This window comes from Ostrea edulis, chromosome 4 (assembly GCF_947568905.1).
Source record: "Ostrea edulis chromosome 4, xbOstEdul1.1, whole genome shotgun sequence".
Taxonomy (NCBI): Eukaryota; Metazoa; Mollusca; class Bivalvia; order Ostreida; family Ostreidae; genus Ostrea; species Ostrea edulis.
Genome location: NC_079167.1, coordinates 40,524,744 through 40,542,718, shown reverse-complemented (window position 1 = coordinate 40,542,718; position 17,975 = coordinate 40,524,744). Strand labels below are relative to the sequence as shown.

Here is a 17,975-nt window from a genome sequence, read left to right as displayed (position 1 = left end):
TCATATATTGCGATTAGTCATAAAAAATCTTCATCAGAAACCATTCTGATTGTAAACACAAGTACTCTAAAATGATGTTAGAGTTCCCCATTGCCAATATCTATGTAGGCTTTGGAAATCAGGTCTTCCAACAATCTGTTGACATTCCTATGGGCACAAATTGTAGTCCTTTAATAACTTATTTGTATTCTTATGAAGCATCATGTTTTCAAATTAGGACATATATTTATGCAAAAATTACATTTTGTGTAATTTGTAGAAATAACCAAGTGTATACAAAGGAACTATTTGCTGTTGGTAGCTGAGGCTACTTCCTGAGGTGTACTCCGGCTGTTTACACACATGTGAAAAACACGTGGATTTGAGGGTAGTCTTGTTTGCGGGTAATTTATTTTCGAAAATGCCGCGTAGGGTGGTGTTTTTCTGGTGTCGGCAGACGAGATAGGTAACATAGAACGTTTTTGACTGCATTATTCGGCATCAATTCTGTAAACTGATTTTTAATGAATATTTTTCCTCTATAGTAATATATAGTGAAAATAATTACCGGTGTGATACCTTAAGTCATCCCGTTTTTCATAAAGTTGAGTTGTTAGTTTGCCGTCTTCCACAGCTGTTTCGTTTTCTGAACATGAACGCTAGCGGCAAACGAATCACTCCACTTATGATTATAAGGATGACTTCAGCTTCTAATAACGATGGAACAGTCGAATTGTCAGCAGTTATTACACACAACGGATGTGTTTTGAATTATCATTATTCTCATCATACTGATTTCGACTCTGGCCTTGGTGCTAAAATTTTCACAAATGAAAAGTGGTTTAAAAGAAAGTAAAAACAACGCAACATGAACGCAGAAAATTTAAACATTTGGCTTTTGCATGGCTAGTGGATCAAATGACCAAGAGGGCAGGGGGATAACTCAATGGCATGAATCGTCTTTGAATTAATAGTAGGTTATGCTGACCATTCGGAATGCATAGCATTAAAAGTTATGCAATTGTTCACTTTCACTCTAAATTTTGATTTCAATTATATGGTATATGATTTTTGTCCAAGTCAGCTCTCTGTGTTTTCTAGGAGGAATACAGCGTGAAAATAGCACTTTCATATCAAAATACCGAAATAGTGACAAAATGCCCCATTGTTGTTGTCATAGATACGGTTCTATATCAAGAGAAACAAATACCGAAATAGTGACAAAACGCCCCATTGCTGTTGTCATAAATACGGTTCTATATCAAGAGAAACAACTGAGTCGCGTCTGGATTCTAACACAAAATATTCTCAATGTTTTAAACAAAAGCAAAATTGTCGATTTTGGTGGTAGATATGGAGCCCTTATCATATAAATGTATAGTGCTTTGTGAAAAGTTTATGCAGGTTTCATCCTTACTAAAGTGCAAATCTGCATGTTAAAGTTTTGCCTTGAATCTATACTATTATTTTGCATTCTGAAGCCAAGTTGAATCTTCATACATGTATTTGTATCAAAATTTAGTATTTAGCAGTAAAATACGCAAATTGAAATTACCCAATCCTTCCTATTGATACATTGTCATGACGAAAAAACCAAATGTCATGCATGGTGAAAACACCAATGATGTTTCTTTGAATTTATGAGTATCCAATTATACATCATTTTAAAGTAATATTTTATTTTATGAAAACAGCACTGTGTACAATAAGCCGTCACATGATAATTATCTAGAAACTGCACAGTATTCAAAGAGTAATACTAATATAAATAGGAATATTCTGCATCTAAATGTGCGATGTCATGTGGCGAGTGAGATGGTGCCTCTCACGAAATGTCTCCTGACAGATATTACATTTCAGTTTGTCATCGCGTTTCTTTTTCACAGGGTCAAATTCTCGTTTGTGGTGAGATCTCATGTGGTACACGAGATCACTTGTCATGCGAAAGGAAGCGTTACATTTGGCACACCAGTTCTGAGACAATGCTGTAGCATTGACGGGCGAGTTGACAACGACGGGTGACGTGTTCTGCAAGATCTTGTCTACCATTGGATTCGCGCTCTTCATGTATGGGATGCCAGCATTAAGTCGCTCAGATATAAAATACTGTTTCCATGGGTCGGACGCCAAGCTCATACTTGCATTAACTGCTCTGTTCTGGGAAACTTGTTGTGATAATGGCATGTGTGGAAGCTGACCAGAGCTATTTTGGCAAACATTGGACATTACAGATGTTATGGGTGTCGTCTGGACGCCGGGGAAATTAAAGCCGTATAAACATAGATTAACTGCCGAAGAAGTTTCACTCACTTTGAAACGTTTACCAGAGAAGCTCGATAGAGTTGATGGAGATGTACAAAAGCTTCTGTTTTCAGTTTCAAATTTTCGAAACGCACTGGCATCTGAGTATGTGTTCATTACAGTATCACTGGAAAGTCTGCGAAGTTTGATAGATGGTTCACTCTGTGTATTCTGAACATTATTAAAATCTCTTTTCAATATTGCGTTGATGTTTTCCGAGGACATCACGTTTATATCTAATTTTAAACCTTTTGCGATTTCTTTCAACTTTGACTTTAATGATTCCAACTCTTTTCTAATATTGTTCTCTAAATCTGAATGTGCTGACTCTTCACATTTGAAGCGTATGTGAGCCATCAATGGAAACTCGTGTTGAAAAACTTCGCCGCACTTGTTACAAACCAACTGTTCACTTTCTGTAAAGTATAGACTGAGACAATACAAGTAAAGCCTAGTGTCATGCTTTCTTAAAACTCACTCCTGTAAATTATTTATCTTTATTAATAAGTTACAGAACGCGAAACGTTTTACGATTGACTTACCTTGATTAGCTTGTCTTTTTATGTCTTTTATGTGTAACACGTGACAGAAGTCCTTACTGTACCAGACAAACAGCGGCTCTCCGGCTTTTATGATTCTCAGCGTTCTGTAATACACTTTCCCACCTTTAGTGTATGCTTCCATATTCTGTTCCTCCTCGTTTCGCGCTGACGGGATACAAATGAGCCACTCCAGAGCACGTGTTCTTTTCGACATTTCTACAAGGTCCACCTGATTGAATAGAGATAATGTCAATTTCACACAGAGAAAAATGTCTTGTCGTATATTACATTTACAAAGGGGTGCGGACTATCTGTTTCCATTTATTATTTTGAATCGACCATTAACTTTAAATTACCACTTGAATCCTGCAGTTGAAATGAATGAACTGTACAAACGAACACAGACAAGTACTTACTGATAAACAACGGTCATCCTTTTCACATCTGGTATCTTCCGTCATTAGTCCGATCAAGCGAGTTGGATTCATAGCTGGCGACTCGACATTAACGGGACCAAAAATGACGCCATAATCTATATCAGAACTCGTCAATATCGCCATGATCTGCAAGATTGGTAAAAAAATAAAATAAAAGAGACAGACTATAATGTGTTAATCGTTTTAGTGGCTTAAATAATAATAAAAGGCATTGCAAAACGGAACACACTCTCCCACGATTAGTACCTGGCTATGACTGTTAACCACCATGAAATACCTTTGCATGGCATTTCTGTTGCAAGGACAGTGTATGGGTGTGGTACATTGTGTATTACGTATCCAAACCATTTGTCTGTTCACACATTATATGTATATACGTCACATAAACACATTGGCAATCCCTTAAAGCTTTTGTTATTTATTGCATGTCGGTTCAAAGCTAGCTATAACATAAATCACTTTCACTATTTTTAGTCACCCGAGTCAGTCAGTTCACATACTGCTGCCTGTACCCGTTCTTCCGTCGTAAACTTATGAACAGTTGTGACCCCCCCCCCCCCAAGAAAAAACCTACAAAGGCAAATTTTCTCTAAAATTGTTGTGTAGTATCTTTGGTGACAAGACAGCTAAAATTTAAAATTCGTGAATGTGAAAGCCTCTACCTATATTGTGAAATTAATGGCCCCCGTGTCCGAGATTCAGGCCTCAGGGGTGTAATTATATGGCTTTCACGGGATTGAAATCGCATGGTTTAATTAAAAATCTTTTTAAAGTCATGAATAGTTAGCACATAAACTTGGTCAATGGTTAGAATGAACATGGAGACCACTACCAAACTTGTGAAATCCATATCTCTGGTTAAGCTGATCAAAAAAACCTTCGCTTAACACCTAATCTGGATGCATAGTTACGATAAGTTAGGATAAGGCGAGGCGCTTCTAGATCTAGATCCGGGGTTGCTGGCCAAGGGAGGGGCTATATGGCACACAAAATGAAAACACGTTACGTCTTTGAAAATATTCTTTACTCCTACGGCAGTTGTGACTGGTCAAGAGGAGGTGCTTTCTCCTTGTAGGCACTTGATGCCATTCCTGGCGTGTCCGGGGGTACTTGTTTGCCCTACTCGTAATTTGTATTCGTTATTGGATTTATGAAATTCATTAGTGTTAGTTTCATCTTTATATTTTCCTAAACATTCACAAACTGGCTAACAGTCATAATCCGTCCCGTCCTCCTTCATTTACTGTTTTTCATATCTGGAACGGAATATCAAACTAATCACTAACCAAAACACAAAGTCACAACTTCATAATGAAGATATTAAAAAGACGATACGGTAACTTGTACAAAGTTGCCTGTGACTTGACAATGTGTAAGTAGCTTGGTCTGGATTTCTCGGAACATAGACTTACATTTGTAAGTCTGGGATATTACTCAAATTTTGACGGCTCAAATAAAAGAAAACTCACACTTATGTTTAAGATACAAGCCTGAACCAGGGTCTTCTAAAATAAACGTTTCCAATCAAAAATATTCATCTGGCTCTAACTTTGTTACAGAGAGACAATTCCAATTCATACTTGACTCAAAAGTTGATAATGAAAAGACAATTTCCCCTGCTCACGAGCTAAGAAGATCTGGCCAAGGACAAAATTCTCCATGTAGTATTTCATGATCAAATATATTGCCCTGACTTTAATTAAAACTGAATTGCTCTTATTCGTACGTGGTACTGCAAATCCGAGTACCTTTCTATACTGCAAAGCCGAGTACCTTTTCATACTGCAAACCCGAGTACCTTTCTATACTGCAAACCCGAGTACCTTTCTATACTGCAAACCCGAGTACCTTTTCATATTGTACAATGGGTGCTGATATGAAAATATTGGATCCAGTGCATTGTACCCTCTATTTTAGATTTCGAATGAACTTTTTTCAGCGTCGCGATTACGTTATTATACCGGGGTACACAGTTGCATAGTAGTTAGAATTTAAAATATTTGGCTAATATCACTGCTAATGAATTAATCAGAGATTTTTCTCTGGACATTTACTTTGTAATAAACATACGCTTCGTCAATGCAGAATACGCCCTTGGAAAGGAAAGTAATGACCGACTTACAGCAATTTTAATAAATTTCATCTTTTTATCACAAATTTTTAGAATGAACTTCATCAATTTTAGAGGCTTAAGGTGTTGAATGCAATGCATGCTACATGTACATGTAAAAATTTCGAAAGATATACAAATAGAATAAAACCTCACTATTGTATCATTCCATGCTTTGATTGTTGTGCAGTTTTGCACCGAACTGTCAAAAAAAAAAAAAAACATCTTTAAGAGAATAGGCAAGTTACATTTACATGTACCTCCCTTTGTTAACTTACAGTGAGTTGCATTAAAGATCAGAAATACAACTGAGTTTATTGGACTGAATTAAAACTGTTTTCAACGGTAAATTGTTTGACAGAGTCCATCAATAATTTTGATACCCAACGCAAACTCATGTGTTAGTAGTGTTTGTTGTACTTGTGGAAAGTATAGCAGAGTCTGACAGTCAAAGACAGTGTTTGAATAGTTTTAAATTACTGTAAGATACAACTACACCACCTAACCAGTCCAGTTTTATTTTCTTGACCGACTTGCTTTTTCTCTAATACTGAGAACACTTGTGTATATATTATCAATATGAAGTAGATCATCTTAAGGCTTTAGATGTCATTCGGAAAATATTTACATCTCGGTGGACACGTGAAACGAAACGGATTAAATGCTGATCATCCAAAATTATCGCCGGACTTTACGGCATATGTCCAGTTGTCGAAATGGCCATATACAACCCCTAACTGCCGATACATCAGAATTAGCGCATCCTTGGCTGATTCCATAACACAGCCCAGTTGATCTAAATGCAATTTATTTTACTGATGACTTTCGCTGTCGGTATCTGAACATCACGAGTCTGTTGACCGCTTTAGTGATAACATTGTAAAGATGTAAAATAAGAACCGCTGTTATGATATCACTGGGAACAATTTTCTTCATTCCTATTACGTGTACATGTATTAGATGATCTGAGCTTTGAAGATGAAAATACAAATTTTATAAATTAGTATTTCGTTGTGCTATTTGGACGTTTCAGAATATATTCATTGTGTACATGTGATTTCTATAATATATACTATTTTGTACATTTTATAACTTTTAAACACAGAATACAAATTATATCCTGAACAGAATTTGATACAAAAAAAAGACCTTCTTTAATTTAAATAGTAATTGAAGATAGATAATGAAATTAAGAAAGAGATACCTTAGATAGTTTTACATAAATTGTTTTATATTCATATCCTCATCGTTATTGTAGCATTCTGGTGCATTGTTGTCCATTTAACGTTGAATTCGTATTTTAAAGCTCTGTATAAAGGTGAAGATAACGAACAGTGATTAATCTCATAACTCCTATAAGCAATACAAAAATAGAGATTTGGGCAAACACGGACCTCTGGATATAAAGCAGAGGTGGGAGCATGTGCCTAGGAGGAGTAAAAATCCCCTGTCTGGGGTCTGTGTTCAATCTCGTTCCTGACGCCTTGTCAACCTAAGAAGTTTAACAAATGGTAGTGACTTCCTTCACCCAGCGCCCGGCATTAAAAGTTCAAGGTGCGGGTAGAACGGAGGTCACGTGATACGGTAGGTTATGACCTTGAATGACATGTACGGGTTAATTTGTTTTCCCTCTCCTATAGAGTTGTAACGTCTCGATACGAACAAAACATTCTGGAAGGGACATAAAACAAAGACGCCGAATTCTCGTAGTTTCCCGTTTCTTTGACCATCACGACTTGCAACCAAGTAGGAATCCAGATATACATGTGTAAGGGTAAGTTATCATGCCAGTTTTGATTACAACCAAATAATATTGTTCTCGTCTAGAAAGCGCTTCAGGACGTCCCTTTATGTGACCTTGACATTTATAATGGACCCAGGCCCCAGTTGCACATTTAATCAAGCTTAAAGCAATTCAAGCTGTAACTGACGGTATTTTTTCAACTATTCAATTATGCACCAAATAACACCGATGGGTATAAAAAAAAAATATAATACCCAAGTTCAGCAAGATAAACAAGGGAATATTGTTTGAGAGCATACATAAAATGAGCGTTTCGTATAAACCGCCATTGCGTCTTGGCACACTGATTTTCCGTTTACCTGATCAAGATATAGGGGTCACGGCGGGTGTGACCGGACGACAGGGGATGCTTACTCCTCCTAGGCACCTGATCCCACCTCTGGTGTGTCCAGGGGTCTGTGTTTGCCCAACTATCTCTTTTGTATTTCTTATTGGAGTTATGAGATTGATCACTGTTTGTTATTTTCACCTTTCATACACGAACATGTGAACGATGATTGTCGAACATAATCGGGTTGCTGAGGCCGAGGTCATATACAAAGATGGAAACCGACGTGAATAACTGCACGTGTCGTTTGTTTTAAAATATAACATCGATTCATGAATGACAAGAAGTAGGCCTACTACAAATGAGTTCGCAAATGTGTCACTCATAAAATTTTGAATTTTTTTTTTTTTTTATAAAAATTGGCATGTTTTAAAAATTGTTTACAAATCAGACACGTGCTCAGTGTCTATATTCCAGCTTTTTCCGAACTGGTGACCTCCGAGGTCAATGCACATCGGAGATCACGAGCAGAAATTACTGACAGGATGACAATGATTCATGAATCGACATTTTCTGCTGATTTGACGGGTTTATTGCTTTAGTTTCTCACTGATTTTACGAAGTTATATATATATTCAATCACAAATATGTTAAGTTTATGTTCTTTTATTTTTCAATTTATTTCTTTGCCTACAGCTTGTATTGCTTTAACTGATCTAGTTCTCACTATATAAATGTGAGAGTTAAAGCAAGTTATCTGTTAAAGTTAAACTATATATGTAACCTTCGTGAAACTGGATTAAGATCTTTTACCTATATCAGATTAATGTCTGAATCAGGGAACAAGTAAGTCTTATCCCTTTGCACTTCAGTTGTGAGGGGATTATAAAGGTTTCCATACTTACACCTGGTGCTGAGTATTGACACATAATATACGTATATATTTAATAATGTAGTGGTTGTACAGCTGGAATTGAAAGTTCCTTCCCGAAACAAATAATGGAGATTATTCTTATATTTATCAGTTCAATTGATTCTTCCAAAATCTAGTGTAGCAGGGCCCCTACTGGGCAGTCTGCACTATAAATCTGCACCACCATCACATCATCTTTCTTCCTAAATTTTATTTTTTTAAAAACGTATTTTATAACAGATGTACCCACTTATTTCTTTTCATAAACATAAGAGAATGTGTTAAAATGGTGTCATATTTGTGTATTGGAAAATGCACGATGCATTTCTTTGGATTCTTTTTAATCAACATAGCATCGATGTAATTATTAGCTTTTTCATTCTGAAGTAATTTTGATGATTTATTGAACAACATGTATCTGATCAAATAAATATCTTTATAACTTCTAAATGTTTGTAAAATTGGGATTTAAAATGAATTTTTTTGGCCTCTATGACTAAAGAGAAATACAACATTACAACAACACATGTATTTCCTTACTGCGAGTGATTCGTGATCACGTATAGGTAAGCTTTATCACGACGGTACAATATTACATGTAATAGGGTTAAATTTATATGAAACCGATTCGTGTTGTGTTTAATCTTCTTAAATCATAATACAAATCATTTAAGGTAACGATAAAAAATCAGTTCTAGCGTAAAGAAGGTAAATCATTACCAACTGTTTTTATTCCAGTTTACAAATGAATGCACCAACTACAACAAAATCACAATATCATAAACATGTTTTTCAACCATTTTATAATTGAGCAAGATGCTTATGAAACATAAGTCTCACCAAAACCCAGCAGTGATAAATTCAACAACTATATTCAACAATTATATACTCTGCAGGTTACAATAATTCAGGAAGGATATTATGTATATTTACTGTATAAACATTTGGAATTTTAATGAAAACCAATGCAGGACCACAGGGGATTTGAAGGACACGCCCTTCCTAAAATTATATCCTTTTGTCATTCCTACCATTATGTCCTTTCAAAGAAGGCGATTATGTATCCATAAGAGATATTTTACTCTAATACGATGTAGAAATAACATCCATTAAATATATATATAAAAACATTACCTGAAGCAAATGTTAAATCATGTTGTGCCAGACTGCGGTGTATTCTTCCATCATGCAACTGTCACTTAGCAACACGGAACATCTTTGCGAAAGTTTTAATTATAACTCGCACATGCGCAAACAAAATGACCAACAGATCACAAGGAGTTATTATCCAATATTTTCATCGTTTGTCTTATTCAACATAAGCATGACACCTCATGTATTTCTAATGAATTGCTTCTTCTTTGGCAATTGTAACGAGTGTTAAAATCGAGATGATGAACGAATATGGAAACCAGAGACGAGCGCAGATCAGACTCAGCATATGTCCCGCACAATGGGCGATGTGACGGCTTTCATCTAAGCCAGATTTGCCGTCAATAATTTCCATTACATTGGAAGTTTATATAAAATAGCGCTTTGTTATGGGAGGCAGGACAACTTTGTTAATTTGAATAGCGTGGTGTTTAAATTTTGCTGCTGCCATCTGCTCAACTTACAAATAGGATCATTTAATCCATGTCCCCACTTCAAGCCTCTTACTCTTTCAATGACTTTTAAGCTTTTCACCCAGAGCGATCACCGAAAAATCAAGAAGCTACAAGAGGTAATGGGGTGAGAAAGGAAGAAATGTACCCTGAGATCGTCCAATAACTTCCTTATTCTTCAGTGAAATTAATTGGTACTTATTATCGCGTTTGTGTCGGCGGAGGACGGGCCCACTGTCCGGGAGGTGTGAAAATCTTTAAATCGGATGCACAGCGTGTTTTCCGTGGTGCAAAGCTTCGGGCAAGTGCACACAGTTTAGGTACTTAATTACAAATCACATCTTGACTTTGAAGCAAGCTAATTTATCCTGTTAAGATTTTGCGTGTATCAAATCGAATTTTTAATAAATAATGTTACCTGCAGCTGCAAAAAATAAAAAAATAAAAAAAAAAATAAAAATAAATAAGCATGGCCGGTCTAGTTGTATTTCAGTTAAAAACGATATAAAAGGGTGATTTATTTTGCATCTTATTTTTTAAAAGATTAATCATAACTTGTGTTCCAATATAGTTTGGTACGATCAATGTCTTAGATAACTCTAAAGTACGGTGGATGATTCGGGTAAAGTCATTGGTAAGAATTTCTGGAAAATATGAATAAATAAATGTTATTATATATATATATATATATATATGTGTGTGTGTGTGTGTGTGTGTGTGTGTGTGTGTGTGTGTGTGATATTGAAAATACAGAAAAGACCAAGTTCTCTAAAAATAAAGAATATGAGTAATTGAGACAATAATTTTTATTCAACATTGACAAATAATTTCACAGAGAGACCGGATTGACCACCAGGGTATAATAATATTATGGCTTGTCATCTTTGTGTATCGTAACTATCAAGACATTACCATTTTGAAAACATTTCAATTGCCTGACGTCCTTCTTCCGAGACCGTTAATTAAATTCCGACAGAAAATGCTTCCCAGCATTGCGCGTACTTGGCTGAGTTTGGAAATTCCCTTGATAGACGCCTGGATTTGGTGTCTATTATCATTGGGCTCTCTATTCATATTTTAAACACTTTTAATCTCCAAAGTGCGAATAATGTTCGCGTATGACTACCCTTGTATTGAACATAGGGAAATCATCTTCTTCTATATGTTGTAAGGGCACGGCCTCCCGGCGTATTCAATTTATGTTTTGCCAAGTTGATATAACAAACATTGAGGCTTGTCAATTGTATTCGGACTAATGGTAATGAGTTGGGCTTGAAATTGTCGCTACACTGAGTTTCTGAAGATGTTTTACATTTTCCCACGTCTTTAAGATTATAGAGACAATATTTGGTAGTCGTAGTGAAAATTAATTTCACGGTTAAAAAGTAAACAACAAGACCCCAAAGCATTTTCATTAATGTAATGTTAAGTAGTAATCGGAGGGAAACCTCATCCAATCTTTTGCAGTAAAATGTATTTTATGACTTGTGTTCTATCTAATGTTACCTTTTATACACGTCATCAATAAAGATCATACCACGTGTTTCGATGTAGTTTAATCATGGTTTTAGATTGATTGATTGTATATTCTTTAACGTCCCTCTCGAGAATTTTTCACTCATGTGGAGACGTCACCATTGCAGGTGAAGGGCTGCAAAATGTAGGCCTATGGTCAGCGCGTACGGCCACTGATCATGAGCAGGGATCTTTATCGTGCCACACCTGTTGTGACACGGGACCTCGGTTTTTGCGGTTTCATTTGAAGGACCGCCCCATTTAGTCGCCTCTTACGACAAACAAGGGGTACTGAGGACCTATTCTAACCCGGATCTCCACTGGAATCATGGTTTTAGAACAGTATTCTTTAAATTAAAGTACATTGTAGTATTTAGAATAGCGCCCTGTTCAGAACGTAATTTTATATTCTAATTCTTGTTTATAATAGTTTTGTAAATATTTACCCACTTCAATCTAAATGAATACAACCAGAGGCCCATTGGTGACAACGCTCACCAGAATTCATATTTCTTTATTGTAAAGTTTGAAGTCTTCTCTATGATATTAATATAAAACGTCTATGGGTGGACAAACATAGAGTTGCATGTATCTGTGAGGATAGGATTTTTGTACCTCATGGAACGATTTATAGAGAGTATGATATTTTTTACTCGTCCGCCCATCCGTGTTACAGCCTGGTTTGGGTTGTTTTTTATGAGAGTTATGCCCCATTTGAACTTTGGAATCTATCAGTCCTGTTCTTGTCAACACAACTCATCTGAAACAGCTTAACAGAATTTCATGAAACTTTATAGTTGATAAAGACATACTGTGTAGATGTGAATATTCGCAGGAAATTCTCATTCGATTTTTATCTGGGAATAATACCCCTTTCAACATAGAAGTCTGACCAAAATGAAATATACATATACTTAACGCGTAACTCCTCTGAAACCGCTGAAGAGAATTTCGTGTGTAAATGAAAGGTGATAACTCCGTTTACCTGATCAAGATATAGGGCTCACGGCGGGTGTGACCGGTCGACAGGTGATGTTTACTCCTCCTAGACACCTGCTCACCTCTGGTATATCCAGGGGTCCGTGTTTACCCAACTCTCTATTTTGTATTGCTTATAGGAGTTATAAGATTGATCACTGTTCGTTATTTTCACCTTTCACCACACTGATTTCACTCATGCCATCACGTTCTGTGACAAATTTTCTTTCTGGACATCAACAACGCATATTCTAGTACCAGTGGTGATCGATAGTATGGTGGAGCTCTTTAATAGTGACATACTTTCTGTGCTGTGTATCAGAGTTTTCAATTCACAAATGTTTAATCGTTATTTCGGTATAGCACAAGGGACACATTCCTCTGAACTTTAGATTTCTAGTATGAACTGGTTCCATGTAACATGGTAATGAGCTGGTTTTCTTTGAGTACGTTTTATCTATTACAATGCTCACTTTCTTTCATATGTCGTTCTGTTTATGCATGTGAACTCGAAATAAAGTACACAACAGGGTCTTCCACAGCTGCTTCATATTTGGATATTGTATTGAACATGGACGTTAATGGCAAACTAACAACTGAGCTTCCCCATCGTCAATGTCCCATAGCTATAAAGCAATACCCAATTATAACCGGCATATGGTGTTTTTAATCTCTCATCGTGTTCGATACGATAGAGCATGTTTGTGTATGATCAAGTTTTAAATCGAGGCAGGCTACTTAGAAGTAAGTTGATGTTCCAAGAGTTTCAACAGTCTCTTTAATGCCAGCATTTTGCAAATTCTAAGGTCGTTATAGTGACCTACAATGTAATTTGCAAATACAATTTCTCATTAGGTTGATAGCTCTGTTTCATACATGCATCAATTAAGTAGCCGTTATTTACATCCTGAATTTGACTACGGATTACCCCGTTTACCAGATCATGATATAGGGCTCATGGTGGGTGTGGTCTGTCAACAGGGAATGTTTATATCTTCTAGACGCCTGATTCCACCTCTGTGTTTCCAGGGTTCTGTTGCCCTGCTCACAATTTTGTATTATTTATGGTATTTATAAATGAGATTGGTCACTGTTCGTTGTCTTCGTTTTTTTTTTTCATAATGAATTGATTCTTCAAAGTTTGTCTTTCATTGCAAGGTAGAACACACGTCCAACAAATATTTCTGGTATCAAAGGCAGAGTCTGTGGAGATAAAATTCCAGATTGCGCTTCTTGTACGTATATTATTAAACGCTTGATGGTATATTATAACAACGTTTACACTGGATAAAAGTGTTAGCTTAGGAACTTCATCAACTATAATAATGTATAATCTGTGATGTCAAGTTAATAACAGGCGGTAATTGGGAGATGTGATAATCAGACAATAAGCTGAAGAACGAAGTACATCTTTTTTCTTCTTTTTTTTTTGTGGGAAAATAAACCACTTCGTTTCGTTTTCTCTATAATTAAATTTATAAATTTTCCTTATATCAGGCTTCTATAGATATGTAAATTAGATCATTATAACGACCGTAGAATTTGCGAAAAGTTGCCCTAAACTTTTCATGTAGCTTTGTTAGTGCTGTTATATTTATACAGTCATACATACATAGATACATACAAACATACATACATACATACACACATAAATACACGCACACATTGTGTGTGTGTGTGTGAAACAAATAAATTGTCTGTAGAATACTCCGATTTCACTCTACAGTCACCCACGACAGGTAGAAGAACATGTGCTATGATTCTATACAATTAAACTTTCGTATTTACGAATGATGGTATGGTATACGTAATGCTGTTTAAAGAATGTGTTGAAGAGTACTACAATTTTCACAATGGGTAGTTCCTTTCCAAATTGAAGAGAAAAGGTGAATATAACGAACAGTGATCAATCTCATAACTCCTATAAAGAATGCAAAATTAAGAGTAGGGCAAACACGAGCCCTTGGACATACCAGAGGTGGGATCAGGTGCCTAAGGTCCTCTTAATTCTTAATCTTTTATTCATTGAATTTTGAAATATACAGTGCTATAAACCTATTTAATTTTCCTATATATCATTTCAATGAAAATTGACAATAATTATTGTGAATGAATCATCGCGGATCCTGCAACAATAGGCTTAATTGACAGATTAATGCTGGTTTAAATTGACTCGTAGATATCTTTAGCAAAGGAAAAAGAAACGCACCAAAACCAAAATCAAAAAAAGACATCAAAGTTTGGGCTAAACTCACTCATATCTGTGTATCGATAAAACAATAATTTATGTTAGAGACAATTTCAATTGTTTTTATTCATCATAATGAACATATGTGAATTCCGTCTTCCAAAATGAAATTTGAAAAATGGTTCTTTTTTCTCCTAGCGACCAACTGGGAAAGAACTATTTTATTATCTTTAGATGATTTTGATACCAATGTACAAAACTCTTTCGCTAATGTAATTTTACTTTATTTTGTGCTATATATTCATTGTCTTATATCATCAGTGTCCAGATCAAGTCTCAATTTTCATTTTGTGTTGATAGAAATAACATACAATTGCTTTTCTGTCTACTTACTCGTGTGTCAAAACACTGGATCGTAAACGGTGTTTACCCTTAACGAACCTGTGTTTTCACAGTGTTTTAACATAATACGTCAAAATGTCCTAGTAGATTTCTATCTTCTACTTATCTTTTCGGTGACAGGAAGTAGTGACGTAAATACAACGTCTTACGTACTTGTATAATTATATCGTGGAACAACATAGTTTGGCAGAAATTGATATTCGTTAAGGAAATATATGTTCACCATCAAATTGCAATTGAAATCCGGCGTATAAATGATTAGAATGCCCAACTGTCTATTTTGTATTGCTGACAGGAGTGATGAGATTGATCACTGTTCGTTATCTTCATCTTTCATCTAAATAACTCTAATATTCAAAACCGAATACACTATGTCTTCTTACATAACAGATTTTCAAGCGTTGACAGGAATATTACCTGTTATTCCTGGGAAATTCTTTTAATTTTGGAAAATATTGATTACTGGTAATACAGACATTCCCAATATGATATCAATTTGTAAGAAAAACAAATATTTTAGGGACTCCGTCTTGGGGCCATCAACAAGATTCATGACTGATGGACGGAGTCTGTACTTTGCCATATTAGACTCATTATTTACGTCACAGTCATCATTTTCTTCGGAAACTGAAATCGATGAAGATACTTTATTTAAGCACCGATGCGTTCATACATGTATTGAAACTGTTAATTCCTTGAACAGCAATCAGTGCGCTCCCCCAACAAAATGCTTATCAGTGTCAAATAAAGTTCATTTTCGCTCTTCGACATATCCTTACTTGTTTGCGGTTGCAGCATGTCAGCACACGAGAATTCAACAAGAATGAAATCGAAAAGGAAATTTAGATTCAGTACCACCAATTGACATTTCATTTAAGACCATGTTTGTCTTTGTGTTTTCTTGTTTGTACAATTCGGCATATTCGGACGGTTGTACACAATATGCCCTTTCTTCATCCATCAAACTCCCGACGGGCCGTAGCAGCTGTCGGTGTGCATGAAAAATGGTGACGGAACATAAACCGGAACGCAAAACTATACTCCGGAAAAATACATAAATGTTTCACAGAGTTTTGATTGAACCAAAGAGGGAAACAAGCTGAAATCATTTATACCAATACAATGAGCTAGTTTTATCTTCCAAAATTTCATCAGCTTTTATTTTCTAAGATTCCACTAAAGCAAAACTAGTTTGAATTTCTCTACGATGTTCTAGCCCAGTTTCCAACTCTCTGTTGGAATGTATGAAATGAGGAATACAATTATATGCATTTTGTTCTGAATTCAGATAAGAGACATGGACTTTCAAATTAATTTATTGAATAATTCTTAGAAATTGCTATTGATATTTTTTGCTCGTGGAATGTGTTGGCACTGGCTAATCTTTCTTAGTGTGGTGATAAAAATTAAATTTTAAACTTGGTTATATACATATAAATGGATTCTTATTTTCTACATTGCCGAATAGTAAGTACCATTGCTGTATTTCAAAGCTAATGAAAATGCTTTGAGACACAAATAATCACAAATGAAGTTTTCGCCAAGCTCCAAATATGCCATTGAAGGACATGCAAACTTGTTTTTCTACATTAAGGCACAAACATTTTCTCATGCCTATTTAAACCAAAATCATAAAAAATGAAAGTAAAAATATAGCTTCTTATGTTATCAGTTTTGTTTAAATAAACAATCATAGCGATAAATTACAAAGGGTTAGAAATTGGGCAAAAATGTAGAAAAAATCAAGCCAGTTCGAGTAGTGAAGAATCTTGATAATTTTAGACTTGTGTGTTTTTCATTACTGACACCAAGAAGGCTTTGATTTCGGCCGTCTTGGTGTGTACAAACACGATTACATAAAACATCAGATTGGATTTCATTCAGATCAGAACAAAAGATAGATCATAGTCAGAGTATACAATTTATTATGATGAGTACATTTCTTCACGGAAACTTATGTCGTGGTAGAAACGTAAAATGAAAGCAAATTGACTTGATCAGAACGCAGATGAATCCCATCATATCGGCAAGGGAGCCATTGTGATTCAGGGGGAAATGCGGTATGGTTCGCGTGAAACTAATTATCTTTTGGATACAGAAATGACATTTATTTTCTGCTCCCTAACAACACTGTCTCTTTCCCCTAAAAGGGGTTATACATTTGAGTGTGACTTGTAGGAAATTTGGCATATCATATACATGCAAATACACAGGAGAATGGTACGTTTTCGTATTGTTCCGCTTCAATACGAGTAGTTACTTTTGTTGTGGCTAGTCATGAAATTTCTCCTAAATCAAATGTATCTCCCTTATTTCGGATATTTATGGCCACGAGAGAACAGTTCTAGCAAATTATGATCAGTCTTTTCACACTCCGTTCTGTGTCAAAATTGTTCTGTCAGTATTCAAAGAAAACACATAAATATTGATGTTTATGAGTTATTGTAACAATATATTGCTTGAACAATTTACTGCTTGCAGATATTTAAATGAATCGAGGGATGTTGCATTTGTCATATCGCCAGATAATTTAAAGGAGCGTGGAGTCCGTGATACCCAAAAGAGACAAATGATTCTGTCCTAAAATATGCTATTTTAATAACTAGACTTTGAAAATAGGGTTTACTGCTTGTTAGAGTTGGAGAGATGGTAAAGCACTTCAGAAGACAGTTCACTGATTGCCTTGCTCTTTCAGAAGTGAGCATTCCGTTTTCAAGTATACTTCAATCAGTTCCCATGCCAGATCTTGAGCATGGAAACTTAAGCGTCTTTTCAACAGATTGACAGTCATTGGATTTTATAAATTACAAATTTGCGGTCAAAATTGATATTGATCCCAAGTTATCATGTTTGGTGAAGACAAATTAGCTTGATAGCCGTGTACATCATTGGAATGAAGACAGTTACCATCAGAGTCAGGAGATTTGCCTGGTA

At 35.6% G+C, this 17,975-nt stretch overlaps 1 protein-coding gene across 1 annotated transcript; it reads right to left on the bottom strand.

Moving 5' to 3' along the window:
- Positions 1-1,647: 1,647 nt before the first annotated feature.
- LOC125670850 (PR domain zinc finger protein 8-like) lies at positions 1,648-10,403 on the bottom strand. Its single transcript, XM_056162632.1, has 4 exons — positions 9,489-10,403; positions 3,239-3,385; positions 2,823-3,051; positions 1,648-2,696 (listed from the first exon to the last, which is right to left on the bottom strand). Exons 2-4 carry the CDS (start codon positions 3,380-3,382, stop codon positions 1,765-1,767), a joined length of 1,305 nt encoding a protein of 434 aa, XP_056018607.1. The 5' UTR covers positions 3,383-3,385; positions 9,489-10,403; the 3' UTR covers positions 1,648-1,764.
- Between the last annotated feature and the right edge of the window lie 7,572 nt (positions 10,404-17,975).

Bases quoted from the DNA above. Each gene is read 5' to 3' on its own strand.
- LOC125670850 (XM_056162632.1), bottom strand. From the start codon at position 3,382: ATGGCGATATTGACGAGTTCTGATATAGATTATGGCGTCATTTTTGGT. The intron at 3,052-3,238 runs GTAAGTACTTGT...CTATTCAATCAG, and splicing joins AGGATGACCGTTGTTTATCA to GTGGACCTTGTAGAAATGTC. The intron at 2,697-2,822 runs GTAAGTCAATCG...TATACTTTACAG, and splicing joins AAAAAGACAAGCTAATCAAG to AAAGTGAACAGTTGGTTTGT.